The sequence below is a fragment of the Theropithecus gelada genome, chromosome 3 (assembly GCF_003255815.1).
Source record: "Theropithecus gelada isolate Dixy chromosome 3, Tgel_1.0, whole genome shotgun sequence".
NCBI lineage: Eukaryota > Metazoa > Chordata > Mammalia > Primates > Cercopithecidae > Theropithecus > Theropithecus gelada.
In genome coordinates, this window is record NC_037670.1 from 12,715,587 (window position 1) to 12,732,589 (window position 17,003).

At 47.9% G+C, this 17,003-nt stretch overlaps 1 protein-coding gene and 1 long non-coding RNA gene across 3 annotated transcripts in view; one reads left to right on the forward strand and one right to left on the reverse strand.

Moving 5' to 3' along the window:
• AGFG2 (ArfGAP with FG repeats 2) overlaps positions 1 to 13,993 on the reverse strand; it is a 29,850-nt gene extending 15,857 nt beyond the window's left edge. For both annotated transcript variants that reach the window (XM_025381242.1, XM_025381241.1), the window contains exons 1-3: positions 13,604 to 13,993; positions 3,246 to 3,339; positions 2,178 to 2,293 (exon numbers count right to left, since the gene is read on the reverse strand). In XM_025381242.1, coding sequence (XP_025237027.1) covers positions 2,178 to 2,293; positions 3,246 to 3,339; positions 13,604 to 13,824 — 431 coding nt within the window. In that variant the 5' untranslated portion in view covers positions 13,825 to 13,993. The remainder of the gene's footprint in view (positions 1 to 2,177; positions 2,294 to 3,245; positions 3,340 to 13,603) is intronic.
• LOC112621819 lies at positions 5,969 to 9,338 on the forward strand. The gene is made up of 2 exons (XR_003118778.1): positions 5,969 to 6,074; positions 9,173 to 9,338. It is a non-coding gene; the product is annotated as an uncharacterized LOC112621819 (long non-coding RNA).
• Positions 13,994 to 17,003: the final 3,010 nt, after the last annotated feature.

Genomic DNA, 17,003 nt, shown 5'->3' on the forward strand with positions numbered 1-17,003 from the left:
TGGGACCACAAGTACACGCTACCATGCCTGGCTAATTTTTTAATTATTTGTAGAGATGAGGTCTCGCTATGTTGCCCAGGCTGGTTTCACCCTCTTGGCCTCAAGTGATCCTCCTGCCTTAGTCTCCAAAGTTCTGGAATTACAGGGTGAGCGACCGCACCTGGCAAAGGTCCCCCTCTTTTATTTCCTGGGTGTTTCTTCAGACTCCTTCTTCTCAGTTCCACAGAAAAGCTGCCTGCCACCTCATCCTCTAGGTGCTGACAATCCACACTTCTATCCTGCCAGCTCCTGCTACTGCCGAGACAATTCCCTTTCACTACAGTGTAGGTGGCCCCTACTCGGTAAGTGTCACCTTAATCCTGAGGACATCCCTAGGAGGGACTCCACAGTGTGGTCTTATCCACATCAATCTCTTTGTTCTCTGCATTCTCTTCTCTACCTCACAGTTACCTCCCAACATGTACACACCCCGGAGATCCCACAAGAAGTGATACCAGGGGAGAGGAAAGGTAAGGGAGAATGGAGATGCTGTTTCCTTCATCAGAAAGACAAAATATAGTTGTCCCATGGTATTCCCAGGGAACTGGTTCCACGATCCCCCGACAATTCCATAATCAGAGGACAGGATGCTCAAGTCTCTTATATAAAATGGTGAAGTATTTGCATATCAAACATGTACCTCCTCTAATATACTTTAAATCATTTACAATGTAAATGACATGCAAATAGTTGCTATATTGTATTGCTTTTTATTTGTATTATTATTATTATTATTTTTGAGAGAGTCGCACTCTGTTGCCCAGGCTGGAGTACAGTGGAACGATCTTGGCTCACTGCAACCTCCACCTCCCGGGTTCAAGCAGTTCTCTGCCTCAGCCTCCCGAGTAGCTGGGATTACAGGTGGCCACCACCACACCTGGCTAATTTTTTGTATTTTTAGAAGAGACGGGGTTTCACCATGTTGGCCAGGCTAGTCTTGAACTCCTGACCCTGTGATATACCCGCCTTGGCTTCCCAAAGTGCTGGGATTACAGGCATGAGCCACCGTGCCTGGCCTTATTTGTATTATTTTTTATTGTTGTATTGTTATTTTTTGTGTTCCCCCCAGCCCCCAGCCTTTTTTTTTTTTTTTTTTTTTGAGACAGAGTCTCTTTGCCCAGGGTGGAGTGCAATGGCACAATCTCAGCTCACTGCAACCTCCGCCTCCTGGGTTCAAGCGATTTTCCTGCCTCAGCCTCGAGAGTAGCTGGGATTACAGGTGTCCACAACCACACTCAGCTAATTTTTTTTTTTTATTTTTAGTAGGGACGGGGTTTCACCATGTTGGCCAGGCTGGTCTCGAACTCCTGACCTCAAGTGGTCTGCTCACCTCAGCCTCCCAAAGTGCTGGGATTACAGGAGTGAGCCACTGTGCATGGCCTGTTTTCCCAAATATTTTTGATGTGAGGTTGATTGGATCCATGGATGCAGAATCTACAGATACAGAGGGCTGGCTGTACATATAAATCATGAAACAAGGCTGGGCGTGGTGGCTCACGCCTGTAATCCCAGCACTTTGGGAGGCCAAGGCGGGCAGATCACTTGAGCCCAGGAGTTTGAGACTAGCCTGGGCAACATGGTGAAACCCCATTTCTACAAAAAATATAAAAATTAGCCAGGCATGGTGGCACACACCTGTAGTACCAGTTACTGGGGAGGATGAGGTAGGAGGATCACCTGAGCCCCAAGAAGCTGAGGCTGCAGTAAGCTGTGACTGTGGCACTGCACTCTAACCTGGGCAACACAGTGAGACCTGGTCTCAAAAAAAAAAAAAAAAAAAAAAAAAATCATGAAATGATGGGTTAAAGGAATAAAACTATAGGCTGTGTGCTTCCTGCCATCTCTCTCCATATACAAGATCAGCTGAGCTATAAAAATGAACACCCACAGGCCTACCTCCCGACTCTAATCAGTCTATTATCTCTCCAAAAGAGACGACATAAAATCTGCAGGGTTAGTGACTGAGAACAAGTTGTCCTTTCATGTAGATTTATTTTACCTATAACTGAATGGGAGTGGAACAGACTCAACCCAAGTCTAGCCTTTGTGAGAAGGTCAAATTCAACTCTAGAAACTGGACTGTCAGATGCAGAATGTCTTGAACACGTTTCCATAGCAACCTCTTTCCTACTCCTTACCATCTCTTCTTCTCATATTTTTCCTGGAGAAACTCCTTCACTTTCTGAGGATCCCTGGAATCTGGTACTAAAGATGTCCGAGCATCAAATAGACCCAGCCAAATCTTCCGGCAAACCTAAAAGAATGAAGGTGTCAGAGGAGTGGGAGCAGAAAGCAGGAAATATAAAAGATACCACTTCCTTTTTTTTTTTTTTTTGAGATGGATTCTCACTCTGTCGCCAGGCTGGAGTGCAGTGGCACGATCTCGGCTCACTGCAACCTCCACCTCCGGGGTTTAAGCAATTCTCCTGCCTCCTGTATTATAAATAAAAATACAGTGCTAGGATCTGAGTCTATCTACAAACCAGATATGATTCCTGTCCTTGCAGAGTTTATAATCCAATGGGGCGGTCATGTCTTAGATAAATAAAACTAAAGTTATAATCACATTTTGTGACATGTATTGAAAAAGGAAAATAGAGGGCCATAAGAATTATGGAGAATTAAATTTCGATAAGGGTAGGGTCTGGGACAATTTTCAGAGCTCTGGCTTCCAGGACACCTGCAGAGGCCCTTGAGGACACCCTCTAAGTAAACCAATCACCCATAAGCTAGGGGTACTGCTAACGCCAAGGATAGCAACTTCTGATTGTCAGATTTAGCTAGGGAAGGGGTTTACAAGTCACTTTCAAGTAAAAGATATGCATTTAAACCCAGGTGGTCAAGGCTTAAGGCAGCAGAGCTGGCTCCAGGAGAGCTTCCTCAGAGAGGCTGGCCCAGTCAACTCTGAATGCTCATGCTCTGGAGCTCTGATCATTCTACCCCTCCATTGCTCAGGTGCCACATCCTACAAAGATATTGCTACTTCCCCTGACTCCTGAAAAAGGAGCTTAGACAAACCATGATTTGTATAACAGAATAAAGATTCTGTAAATATACAAATATACCTAAGGAAAGAAATCATACATATGAAAAAATTCAGAGAAACTCAACCAAAAATGAAACCATAAGGTTTCCCTACAATCTTGAGACAAAGCCCCACCTGCAGATAGGGCGACCTTCTCACCACTCCATCGGTGGCAGCTCACCTCATTTCCACGGGATTGCAGGAATACTACTTCAGGCTCAGTGAAAGTTGTCATGGAGATTGACTTGACACGATGAGGGGGATTCAGCCCTCTCCTGCGGGAGAGAAACAGGAAGAAAGAGAAGTATAATGCAGTTAGCACGGCAGGCTGTTCATGGGAGGGGGAGGAGGCAGAAAAGGTGAAACAATAGCATATAAACTAAGCTCAGATAGAACCCCCCCATCCCTTTTTTTTTTTTTTTTTTTTTGAGACAGAGTCTCGCTCTGTCACCCAGGCTGGGGTGCAGTGGCCGGATCTCAGCTCACTGCAAGCTCTGCCTCCCGGGTTTACGCCATTCTCCTGCCTCAGCCTCCCGAGTAGCTGGGACTACAGGCGCCCGCCACCTCGCCCAGCTAGTTTTTTTGTATTTTTTAGTAGAGACAAGGTTTCACCGTGTTAGCCAGGATGGTCTCGATCTCCTGACCTCGTGATCCACCCGTCTCGGCCTCCCAAAGTGCTGGGGATTACAGGCTTGAGCCACCGCACCCACCCAGAACCCCCCCATCTGAAGCTACTTCCTAATTCCAGGAAGGAAGGGAAATATTTGGAATATTTTGGAGACATTAGAAGTCTCCAAAGAGAGGCCAGGTACAGCCTCTTTAATCCCAGCACTTTAGAAGGCTGAGGCAGGCAGCTCACTTGAGGCCAGGAGTTCAACACCAGTCTGGCCAACATGGTGAAACCCCATCTCTACTAAAAATACAAAAATTAGCCGGGCGTGGTAGTGCATGCCTGTAATCCCAGCTACTCAGGAGGCTGAGGCATGAGAATATCTTGAACCTGGGAGGCAGAGGCTGCAGTGAGCCGAAATCACACCACTGCACTCCAGCCTGGGCAACAGAGCAAGACTCTGTCCCTCCGCCCCGCTCCCACCACAAAAAAAAAAAAAAAAAAAGAAGTCTCCAAAGAGACAGGGAAGAGAGAGTCAGGAACACCCTGTGATCCCAGTCATTCCGGAGAGGAAAGGCAGAGCCCACCCATCCAGAAGCCTCCTCTAGCCTGGCTCAGATCCCAGTAGTTTCAGTGTTCAGCTTGTAGGTCGAGGGGGTACTTCTGGGAACTCAGACGCGTGACCACTTCCCATTTCCTACTTTATCATTGCTTTAGACCTGCAGCCCATCCCCAAGGTACCAGGGCCCACAAAAACACAAATCCCTCAAGCATGAGGGAAGGCAAAAATGAAGGCCCAGGACTATTCTTGATAACACTAACAAAGACAGGATTTGGTGACAAAAGTCTCTAGCCCGGCTGGCCCTCCTTGAGTCCACACAGAAGGGTGGAGTGGTGGTGGGATGGAGAGGAAGCCATCTCTAGGAAAAGAAATATTTGACTTTCTTATTTCTATAACTCTCAGTAAAGCAAGAAGTCAAGTTTAACCATGAGCTATGAGGCTGGCATGGGCGAGGAATATGTATCCTGTGGCAATGCTTTTGTGCCTCCTCTGTATGTTCTGCTAACTCCCTGGGAATCCAGTTCTGCCTCCAGGAACCCTGTGGAGATTATAAGAGAAGGGAAAGCTTCCTTGTCCCCACTCAACTGGTCTCAGGAGTGTTCTAATAGAGGAAACTTGGGGCCAAGTCAGGCAGGCCTTCATAGGTTCTCCTGTCCTTGCACCTTAAGTTGTATTCTGGTCTAGGTCTACTACCCTCATTGGATTAAAACAAAACTGCCCAAACCAAAACAAGCTAGACCCTGGGACCAGGAGGGAAGCAGTCTCAGCAGATGAGGCCTCTTCAGACTTTTACTCTCATGGAAAAAAAAAATGGCCAAATGGAGTTGTTCAAATAAAAATCTAGAATAGGGTCCTGGCTGACGACGTCCTCAGGAAGAGCAAAGGGGGAAAAAGAGACAAAAATACTTAACAGATGAAAATCCTGAAAATTCACAAAGAAGGTAGGGAAAACATACATTCACACTAACAGGTGCACACATAGAATCCAAGTGTTCCTGCCAAGTCTGGGAGAATGGCAGTGAGCGTGTAAGCAAAAGCAGGGCGGGGGCCGGGGGTGGGGGGCAGGGAGTGGGCGGACTCAGTACAGAGTGAACAGTAAAGGGCGGCCACCCTGCGGATGATAAATTACTCATTATGGGATTTTAACAAAGGACAGGACACTGGAGGCTCCAGTTGACGCTGTTTGCAGCAATTCTGCTGCTAGACCTTTAGGTATAAAGGGTATCAAAAATGCTCTTATAAAAGACAAGCAATATCAAAGAGGACTGATGCCCCCAAGGAAAGATAAGCTCAGGGAAAAACAAAAGCAAGGCTTTGTTACTACATGTCAAACAATAGCTCTTAAGCTCGATCTGCCCTGAAGACTGTCTTCTGATCACATTTCAGAGACAGTCGATCACATTTCAGAGATAGTCGGTTCTCTCTCCTAAGGCCTCTCTTGCTAATGGCTTGGTTTGGTTTTGCTTTTAATTCTAGCCAGCCTGCTTTTATACCCTTTCTCACCTTAACCAATAGGCCCTTCCCCTTCAGAATGTCAGGGCTTTCTGAAGTCTAGCCAGACCTCACTGTCCCTGTGATCTCAAAGGTCTTCTCCTTCACCTCCTACAAACAAAATTTACTTTGCCAAAACACAAGGCATTATAGGAGGCACTGTGGGGGATACAAAAATTATAAGACCGAATTATCTTATCACCAGGAGCTCACAAGAACCCAGGAAGCCTGGACAAAAGTACTTCTCACTGCAGTAGGGTTCTATTCAGTCAGGCACTGAAGTATCAGGAAGAACGTGACTCCAGGGTGCAGCAGTTGCGGAAGGAAGAGAAACGGTCATGGGGAAGGTAAAACGTATTATGTTTACACTAGAAAAACAGATTCTAAGCCTATCACAAAAAGGTCATTGACATTTCCTGAATGGATAACCAGGAACTGTCAGCGAACTGTAAACAGGGAGGTGTGCTTCCTTGTTAGGGGGAGGAGGCGGGACTCAACCCAGGCATCAATCAAGATGGGATGCTTCGAACAGAACTTATGGTTGAGCCTGGACAAAAGAGTTTATTTTTGGTGGGGGCGGCAGGGGTGGGGGGGCCGGACGGATGTGATAGGATGATGGGAAGGCAGAGAAAATAAGAAACGATTTAGGTGCTTTGGGCCAAATGAATCTGATGGAACAGGATGTTTCCATAGCACAGTACAAAAAGCATTGCTCTGACCTTGATGTCTGTAGACTGGATTTTGTACAACCAGAGCCACAGTCTGGGGGCAGGGAGAATTCTCTACGAGGCAACACTGCAGCCTAGGAAGGGGGCCTAGTTACATGGCCTGTGAGTCAGAGTTTTTCTTTCTGAATCAGAGAGAGGCCACTGCTGGCCAAAAGAAGCAATTTAGAAACAAGAGCCCCCTTCCTCCTGGTAGCTAAAATCATGTGGCCTAGGTATGCTACATTTCACTGGGTATATACCAGGGTCATGCAGCGGACCAGATGTGAGTCACTGGCCTGGAATTAAACAGGCCCAGCTCTCCTACTTGCACCCAGTTCCCCAACATAACTCTCAGGTTCCTCCCAAAAGAAGAAATCACAGCAAATTCATTCTGGTATTTCTAACCAGGAAGTGCTGGGGAGGAACAAAGATCAATTTATTTTCTCAGAATAGAGTAAGTTTTTCCAATTGAAAGTACATTATTACTAGGACTCAAGACTCCAGTCAGTCAGGTTGTCTTTATCCACTTCAGTCTCTTTTTCACAGGGCACCTAAAGGGCATTTGAAGTAGTCTGAATTATTTGGCAGCTGAAGCCACTTGTATGTGTAGCGGCTAACGTCTGCCCGGTCCTCTTTTTCCCTCCCTCCCGTCTCCCCTCTGATTCCATTAAGCATAGTACTATTTCCACAAATACCACACCTTTTGTTTTTCTGTGATCATCACCCTCATGCTGGCCCATATTTTTGCTTCTATCTTGCTTCATAAAAGCATCAAACCTGCTCAGCTGCTCAGATAAGAAAGTTCTGCCAGGTCAACAATGGAAAAAAACCAGTTCCACCCAGCACCCAAGTTCTTTTTCATTTGTGCCAAATTTGGACTTGGGAAATCCTTGCCTTTGAACATTTGTGTTCAGATTCATACGCCCCAGATCGTGTTTCTCTGCTCTGGGATTTCACTCCTCTGCTTCTGAACAGGGTACAACTAAACCAGTTTAGCTCTTATCGTGGATGCAAATATCGCTATGAAGAGTCCCTGTTAGGAACTTTCAATAGTGCCTAAGAGGAAGGCTCTCCTATTACCCTGCTCCAGGGTCAATTTCACTAATTTTAGGCAACCTCCTCCTGATCTAAATTCTGCTTCAACCCATTTCCTTTGTTCCTCCTCAGCAGCAATGATAAGCAGCTGTCCTGTTGATTAGAGTCAGATAGACTCCTGATAGCATCCAGCCGCCCTTCCCTTTAGGCTCAACCTCAATCCTTTTCACATTTCTCCCTCGGCCCTCACCTCTCTCACCCCCCCCCCCCCCCCCCCCCCCCCCCCCCCCCCCGCCCCGAGTTTCTTCTCATCCCTTTAGTAATTTATTACTTCCTTAGGGGCTTTTCAAGTGGTTCATGCGCCCCTTATGAAACAGCACCTAAATCTGTAATTTAGTGAGACTCTGTCCACCTCTGCCCAACAGAGGTCAACATGAAAGATGACAGACAGGCCGGGCGCGGTGCCTCAAGCCTGTAATCCCAGCACTTTGGGAGGCCGAGACGGGCAGATCACGAGGTCAGAAGATCGAGACCATCCTGGCTAACACGGTGAAACCCCGTCTCTACTAAAAAATACAAAAAACTAGCCGGGCGAGATGGCGAGCGCCTGTAGTCCCAGCTACTCGGGAGGCTGAGGCAGGAGAATGGCGTAAACCCAGGAGGCGGAGCTTGCAGTGAGCTGAGATCCGGCCACTGCACTCCAGCCTGGGCGACAGAGCGAGACTCCGTCTCAAAAAAAAAAAAAAAAAAAGAAAGATGACAGAGGAGGGGATGGAGGGATGGGACTAAAACAGGGGCAAGGTACATGTGTACCTCTCCAACTCAGACAGATGGAAAAGTACTGAATTATTGAACAATGTATTATACCTTTCCTCCCATGGAGATTAAAATGCTTCAACTAAGAACCATCAGCAAGTCAGACAGGGAAAGTAAGGGACAAGGAGGGCAGGAACTTGTCACAAATAAAGAGCTGTCAAGTGCATTCTTGACACCCAGCCCAGAGCTCTGCCCACCTTAATTCTGACTCCTGTGATCACAGTAAAGTTGGATAGAAGTAGAAGAGATAAGTATCTATTACCAACGCCTGAAGAATGATGGATTGAAGATGGACCCAAACAGCTACATCAAGGAAACATGTCATACTTTGCTGAAAAAATTGGGTGTCAAAGTTAGTGTCCATCCTTATGTCAATGAGATCTCAGGCCTCAACATCCATTTTCTTTCTGAGGAACAGTGGTTCATCCACAGAAGCATTCAGGCAAACCAGAACAAGAAAGAACATTTAAATAACTGCTTTGCAAATAGATGCTTTTTAGCAGCAATTTTTACCCCGTCTTAAGATTCAAATGACAGATTCATCCTCCAAGAGTTAGAAATGTAACTAAACAAACAAGCATATGTGTATGTTGGGGAAATTAAACAGATCCACATCTAGGTTAAGGGAATTAGGTACTGGAAGAAAACCAAATGAATAAAACTAGGTCAGGTGTGGGACCTACAATTGTGGCAGTATGTATGTAAATTTAGGAACAGCAGAAACTAGCAGCCTCTCTCTCAAGCCCTCACACCAACGCTGTGGGTTTTTGCTACAGCTGAGAAAATATTTCTCATTAAAGAGAGAGAACAAGAATGAGCTCATACATGCAGGGATGCAGGCAGAGTCATACGCACCCACCAATATTAAAATATGTGTTTTTCTTCAGATCTTAGGAAATTCAACTTTGGCAGGAACCGTCAACTTTGCTACATCGGCCAATCCAGCCAGCTGGGAATTCTAGTAAGTTTGCTCACTGCCCCCAGACGACTCTATTCCCTTATGAAGGAGACATATTTGTAACACACTGAACAGAAAATTGGCCTTTAAAATAATGTCATCCTGCTGTCTCCTTTCTCTGGCTATGATGCTAAGTGTGGTATTTCAATTTCTTCCCTCAATATCCTCTTCATTTTAACAAAGAATATTTCTTCTCAAGGCCAGGCACAGTAGTTCATGCCTGTAATCCTAGTACTTTGGGAGGCCAAGGCAGGTGGATCACTTGAGGTCAGGAGTTTGAGACCAGCCTGGCCAACATGGTAAAACCCTCTCTCTACTAAAAATAAAAAAATTAGCCGGGCATGGTGGCGGGCACCTGTAATCCCAGCTCCCTGGGGAGGCTGAGGCAGGAGAATCGCTTGAACCCAGGAGGTGGAGGTTGCAGTGAGCCGAGATCGCACCACTGCACTCCAGCCTGGGCAACTATTAATAATAATAATCATCATCATCATCATAATTCTCTTTGCATCAACCTCAGTTTGGTATCACTCTAACCCACAGAGCTTCATTTTACTTCACAGCCTTTAGCAATACGGAACGATTTCTTTATAGTCCATGGCTTCCACTAGGATGTCAGCTCTGTGAAAATGCGAACTTTATCACTACTCTGTCTCCAGTACCTAAAACAGTGTCTGGCACTTGACAGGCACTGAATAAGTTCATGTTGACTGACCGAATGAATGAACGTGCAGGCTGTCAGCCGACCACAATTTTCACTTCCCACTAACAATAAACCCTAATCTACAGGTAATCAATCATGCGGATTTAAGATGCTAATTGGTCTCCGTGCCACCATGGAGCCATGCCTCCAGAAATAAGCATCCCCTGCCTCACATTCTGCCTTACAGCCCACCTGCCAGCTCCCACTCCTTCCCACAGCACATCAAAGGGACACAGGTAATACTGTGTTAAGACCCCTTTACAAGGATTATATGCTTTGCCCTTGTCATGTTAATTATAGGGAAACTTCAGCTTTCTTGCAGAGTTTCTCCTGAAATTTCTCTCCTTAGACTCTTAACATGCCTTCAATTCAGCTACATTTACTGGCCTAGCCTCTTGATCTTTCACTTCACTCTCATTTCCTGCTAACAAAGGGTTGGTCTAGCTTCTCATTTCCCAAACACCCTCTACCGCCGTGAGAATCACTCCCTGATTTAGTCTCATAATGCTTTACCAAAAAGCTAAGCAGCCTGGGTGCCGTGGCTCACACCTGTAATCCCAGCACTTTGGGAGGCTGAGGCAGGTGGATCACTTGAAGTCAGGAGTTCGAGACCAGCCTGGCCAACATGGTGAAACCCCATCTCTACTAAAAATACAAAAATTAGCCAGATGTGGTGGTGCATGCCTGTAGTCCCAGCTACTCAGGAGGCTGAGGCAGGACAATTGCTTAAACCTGGGAGGCAGAGGTTGCAGTGAGCTGGGATCACGCCATTGCAGTCCGGCCTAAGCAAGTAAGACTCCATCTCAAAAAAAAAAGAAACCAGGTTTTTAATGTGTCCCAGATACTTACCTTTCTTTGTGTCCTGATTGAGGGATATTATAAGGGAAATGTTATCTGTGGGACATTTTAACAAAGATCTACAAAATAATGATAACAATGTCAGCACTTCCCACTTACTCAATTTTATCCATCAGTTTCATCCTTCCGCGTCTCTTTAGTTCTCTTCAGACTAATGAGATTTCCCTTTTCATAGCAGGATCTTCAGGAATCAGCTCTTTCTCTTTCTACTTTACCCTATACATACTCTTTTTTTTTTTTTTTTTTTTGAGACAGAGTCTCGCTCCATCACCCAGGCTGGAGAGTGCAGTGGCACGATCTCGGCTCACTGCAACCTCCGCCTCTTGGGTTCAAGCAATTCTCCTGCCTCAGCCTCCTGAGTACCTGGAATTACAGGCGCCTGCCACCATGCCTGGCTAATTTTTGTATTTTTAGTAGAGATGAGGTTTCACCATGCTGGCCAGGCTGGTCTCAAAACTCCTGACCTCAGGTGATCTGCTCACCTTGGCCTCCTAAAGTGTTGGGATTACAGGCGTGAGCCACCGAGCCCGACCCCTATACATATTCCTAAACGTTGCTCAATCTGTCCCCAGAGTTCTTCACCCACTTCCGAGTCTCTATCCTCTTGCTTCATTTGAGTCTATCTCAGTTTATGACACATTACTGTTTGGGTTCTCAATCATTATCCCAAGAGCCACGATGGCTTTTACTTAGACCAAAGTCAAATTCATCCTTACAACCCACAAGTGAGGTTGATCAGAACCCAGAGAGGTTTAGCAAAGGAGGTTAAAATGAAGTAAATAATTCCAAACTGCATCTTGGGAGAACTAAATCCTCATTGCTGGTCTGCCATGATCATCACTAATATCAAACAACAAGTGTTGGAAACAGCAACCCCCATATGGCATTGGATAAGTTACAAAACCTCTCTTTGCTTCTGTTCTCCCATCTGTCTTGCAAGAACAATACTTCTTGCTCCCTGGCTCCTAAAGGTATCAAGATAGGGAATGGTTTTTTTGTTTGTTTGTTTTTGAGACAGTGTCTTGCTCTGTCAACAAGGCTGAAGTGCAGTGGCATGATCTTGGCTCACTGCAACCTCCACCTCCCGAGTTCAAGTGATTCTCCTGCCTCAGCCTCTCAAGTAGCTGGGACTACAGGTGCACACCACCACGTCCAGCTAATTTTTGTATTTTTAGTAGAGATGGGGTTTCACCATGTTGGCCAGGATGGTCTCGATCTCTTGACCTCATGATCTGCCTGCCTTGGCCTCCCAAAGTTCTGGGATTACAGGAGTGAGCCACAGCGCCCAGCCGGAAAGCATTTTAAAAAAAAAACAAAACAAAAACAACAGTCTTAAAATAAGACTAAAAAATTGTCAAAATAAATCCCTTGACAAACTTATTTAAAAAAAAAAAACAGAGATCCAGGCCTGATATCAGATGTTAATCATGCATCTAACCAAATAATATCTTTCTTTTTTTCTTTTTTTTGACACGGAATCTCGCTCTGTCGCCCAGGCTGGAGTGCAGTGGCCGGATCTTGGGTCACTGCAAGCTCCACCTCCCGGGTTTACGCCATTCTCCTGCCTCAGCCTCCCGAGTAGCTGGGACTACAGGCGCCCGCCACCACGCCCGGCTAGTTTTTTTGTATTTTTTAGTAGAGACGGGGTTTCACCGTGTTAGCCAGGATAGTCTCGATCTCCTGACCTCGTGATCCGCCCATCTCGGCCTCCCAAAGTGCTGGGATTACAGGCTTGAGCCACCGCGCCCGGCCACCAAATAATATCTTAATTTGGGGGTAGGAGGAGTGCCGAGGGGGGTGGAGGGGGGCTTACTATATAGCCAGAAATCTAGGCTAGAACTGTGGCTGTAAATTCACTCTGGCGTGACCGAACAGTACCAATGCCAAGTGTAGCACTCAGATGATGCACCAAAGCCCCCCCAAAATCTAGAAAGAGTTTCCTGGATGCTATCACCAGGATCCAGCCATGGCAACAGGGAGCTTAAAGGTGTAAATGATTAACCTTCAGGATGGCTCACCTAGATGTGCAAACGTTTGAAAAAGCTAAGCTCTCTACCAGGGTAACCCATTGGCTCTCATCTCTTAGATTTCATAAGAGTTTTACCTTCTGGGTAACATTTCAAAGCCCTGCTAAGATTAGTATCTACACCTGAACTCTGGACCATGGCTCCCTTCCAGCTACTATCTCTAGGCTGTCAATCTGGGTTAATTCGCCTATTAAAAAAATTTTTTTTATTTTAAAATCCTGTACTCTAATCATAGGAATTTCAACCAAGTTTCAGCTGGCTTCCGCATCTCACACTCCAGCAGGGACACAAGCCCGAAGGAAGAAAGGTACTCGTCCATCTCCAGGCCGGCTTTCCCCACCTTTTTCCTTTTTGCTTTCCACTTGCATGAAGTTCCCTCTAAAGGTGCATGTCATTTTCTGGCCCTTTAAGTCCCGACACCCCATCCCACCCCGAGTTCCCTTCCATCCTCCGCACTTTCTCCCTCCCCACTTACAGTTTGCCTCGCCTCCCTCGGGGACTTTCTCGGTCCCTCTCCGGGTGTCCTTCTGCACCCCCACCCTTCTCTCTGCAGCGCGACTCCGGCCTTGCTTCCTCTCCCCTGCCCTTTCCCCTCCCCACGACACCGCTGCAGCAGACGACCCCGTCCCCACAGCCGGCGCTTTCCCTGACCTCCCCGCCGCCCCTCACCTCGGCCTCTTTCTCTCGCGCCCCGGAGCCCCGGCCTCCCCACCCCGTCCTCGGGTCCCCGGGGTCCCCCCACGCCGACCTCGGCCACTCCCTCCCGGTCACTCACAGGAGGCCGGAGCAGGTGGTGCACACGAAGCTGCCCACGGTGATATCCACGTAGGTGACCCCGCGCTGGGCGCACTCGAAGCAGTGGCGATTCCCGGCCTGGCTGCAGCCACCCAGCTCCCGCACCCGACGGCACCACACCTCCGAGGCCGCCTCCGCCTCCGCCTTGCCCCCGCTGACCCCGCCGCCCGGGCCTGGGCCCTTCTTCGCCGCCATCACCATCGCTGCCCACTCCCTCCCCGCTAGTCAGCAATCACCCCTTCAACCACTGCCGCCTTCCCGCCTCCTCAGCCGCCTCCGCACGCCCAGCTCCCCTGACAGAAGCTCGGGAGCGGGCGGTGTCCGCAGGAGACTCCGCCGCCCCCCACCCTCCTTGCCCGTCCTGCACGCTAATTGGCTAGGTTTCTCCCACCTCCTTATTCCGATTGGCCCTCCCTGGGACGGCCTCCCGTTGCTGGAGCCGCCAATGCCACGCCCCACCGCCTTCAGCCCCTAGGCCTCTCCTATTGGCCGGCAGAGACCCCGGCAGCGAGAACTGTGCGTGCCCTCTCCTTGTCCCCGCCCCCTCTCGCCACTGCCTCCACCGCGGCCCGCCTCCTAGTTCCGATTGGTGAGTCCTCGGCACTCGTTCTCTGACGCTAACTCTGATTGGCTGGCGGGGCTGCAAAGTTAGCGCGCGAGACAGAGGAGGTGCCCCGCGCGTGCGTAGCTGTGGGCCTCCCGACTGATGACGTTAATTCCCGGCAAATTTCAAAGGCTTATTCTAGACTCTAGATTGTCATGCAAAGCCGAAGAGAAGTGGCCATGTGAGGGGCTGAGCAGGAGGGGGAAAGAAGAGAGCGCTTAAGGGAGAGAGGGAGAGGGAGCAAGAATGCTTTACTAGACCAGTGCTCTAATTCCTGAGCCACGGAGCTAAGGGAGTGCTTTATAACTGTCATTTCATTCGCTCCGCCTATCACAGAGGTGGAATCCCCATTTTACACCCTTAGGTTGGACAACTTGCGGCAGATCACACGAGTATGTGGCCCAGGATTCCATTCTGGGTCTTCCAACTTTAGAAACCCTGCCTTTAACCCTCCTAGTAGGTGGACTAGTATTCGATTATTCATTTAACAAACACTGAGTGCTAGGTTTCAGGCACGTTCTAGACACTGGGAATAGAATACGGCAGCGAAGCAATCAAACAAAATATTCTTGTAGAGCTTACATTCTAGTAGGGGGAAGCAAACAATACACAAATTAAAGAATCACCAGTTAGTGATAAATCCTATGCAGAGAATTAAAATCAGGTCTTGGAAAAGACTTTTTGGATACTTCTTAAATTTTTAAATTTAACTTTATCTTTCTGAGATGGAGTCTCACTCTATTGCCCAGGCTGGAGTTCAGTGGCACGATCTCGGCTCACTGCAACCTCTGCCTCCTGGGTTTAAGGAATTCTCATGCCTCAGTCTCCCGAGTAGCTGAGATTACAGGCAGCTGCCACCACCCCCGGATACTTTTTGTATTATTATTATTGTTATTTTTTCTTTTTTGAGGCGGAGTCTCACCCTGTCGCCCAGGCTGGAGTGCAGTGGCACGATCTCGGCTCACTGCAAGCTTTGCCTCCAGGGTTCACGCCATTCTCCTGCCTCAGCCTCCCAAGTAGCTGGGACTACAGGCACCCGCCACCACACCCAGCTAATTTTTTTGTATTTTTAGTAGAGACGGAGTTTCACCGTGTTAGCCAGGATGGTCTCGATCTCCTGACCTCGTGATCTGCCCGTCTCAGTCTCCCAAAGTGCTGGGATTACAGGCATGAGCCACCGCGCACAGCCAGTTTTTGTATTTTTAGTAGAGACAGGGTTTCACCATGTTGGCCAGGGTGGTCTCAAACTCCTGGCCTCAAGTGAGCCTCCCACCTTGGCCTCCCAAAGTGCTGGGATTACAGGCATGAGCCACAATGCCTGGTGACTTGTTGGGTACTTTAGATTGGGTTGATCACTGTCATGCACGTCCGTCCGTGTGAAGAGACCACCAAACATGCTTTGTGTGAGCAATAAAGCTTTTAATCACCTGGGTGCAGGCAGGCTGAGTCCGAAAAGAGAGTCAGCGAAGGGAGATAAGGGTGGGGCCGTTTTATAGGATTTGGGTAGGTAAAGGAAAATTACAGTCAAAGGGGGGTTGTTCTGTGGCGGGCAGGAGTGGGGGTCACAAGGTGCTCAATGGGGGAGCTTTTTGAGCCAGGATGAGCTAGGAAAAGGACTTTCACAAGGTAATGTCATCACTTAAGGCAAGGACCGGCCATTTTCACTTCTTTTGTGGTGGAATGTCATCAGTTAAGGCAGGGCAGGACATTTTCACTTCTTTGTGATTCTTCGGTTACTTCAGGCCATCTGGGCGTATACGTGCAAGTCACAGGGGATGCGATGGCTTGACTTGGGCTCAGAGGCCTGACAGTCACCATTTTTAAAACAATGACTTTTTTTTTTGAGACAGGGTCTCGCTTTATCGCCCAGGATGGAGTGCAGTGACACAATCATGGCTCACTGCAGCCTCAACCTTCTGGACTCAAGTGATCCTCCCACCTCAGCCTCCCAAGTAGCTGGGACTACAGCTGTGTGCCACCATGCCTGGCGAATTTTTCAAAATTTTTTGTAGAGACTGGGTCTCACTATATTGCCCAGGCTGGTCTGGACCTCCTGGGCTCAAGTGATCCACTCACCTCAGCCTCCACCTCCCAGGTTCAAGCGATTCTCCTGCCTCAGCCTCCCAGGTAGTTGGAATTACAGGCGCGTGCCACCATGTCCAGCTAATTTTTGTATTTTTAGTAGAGATGAGGTTTCACCATGTTGGCCAGGCTGGTCTTGAAGTCCTGACCTCAAGTGATCCACCCGCCTTGGCCTCCCAAAGTGCTAGGATTACAGATGTGAGTCACCGTGCCCGGCCTCTTTTTTTTTTTTTTTTTGAGACAAGGTCTTGCTTTGCTGCCCAGGTTGGAGGGCAGTAGCACAGTCGTAGCTCACTGTAGCCTCAACCTCCCCAGCTCAAGTAATCCTCCCACCTAAGTCTCCAGAGTAGCTCAGACTACAAGCACACACCATCATGCCTGGCTAATTTTTTATTTTTTTGTAGAGAAGGGGTCTCACTATGTTGTCCAGGCTGGTGGCTGGCAGTCTGCTTTCTCTCTCTCTCTTTTTTTTTTTTCTTTTTGAGACAAGGTCTTACTCTATCACCCAGGCTGGAGTACAGTGGCACGATCTTAGCTCACTGCAACCTCCACTTCCTGGTGCTCGAGTGATCCTCCCACCTCAGCCTCCCGAGTATCTGGGACTACAGATGCATGCGACCACGCCCAGCTAATTTTTTTTTTTTTTTTTTTTTTGAGACGGAGTCTCGCTGTGTCTCCCAGGCTGGAGTGCAGT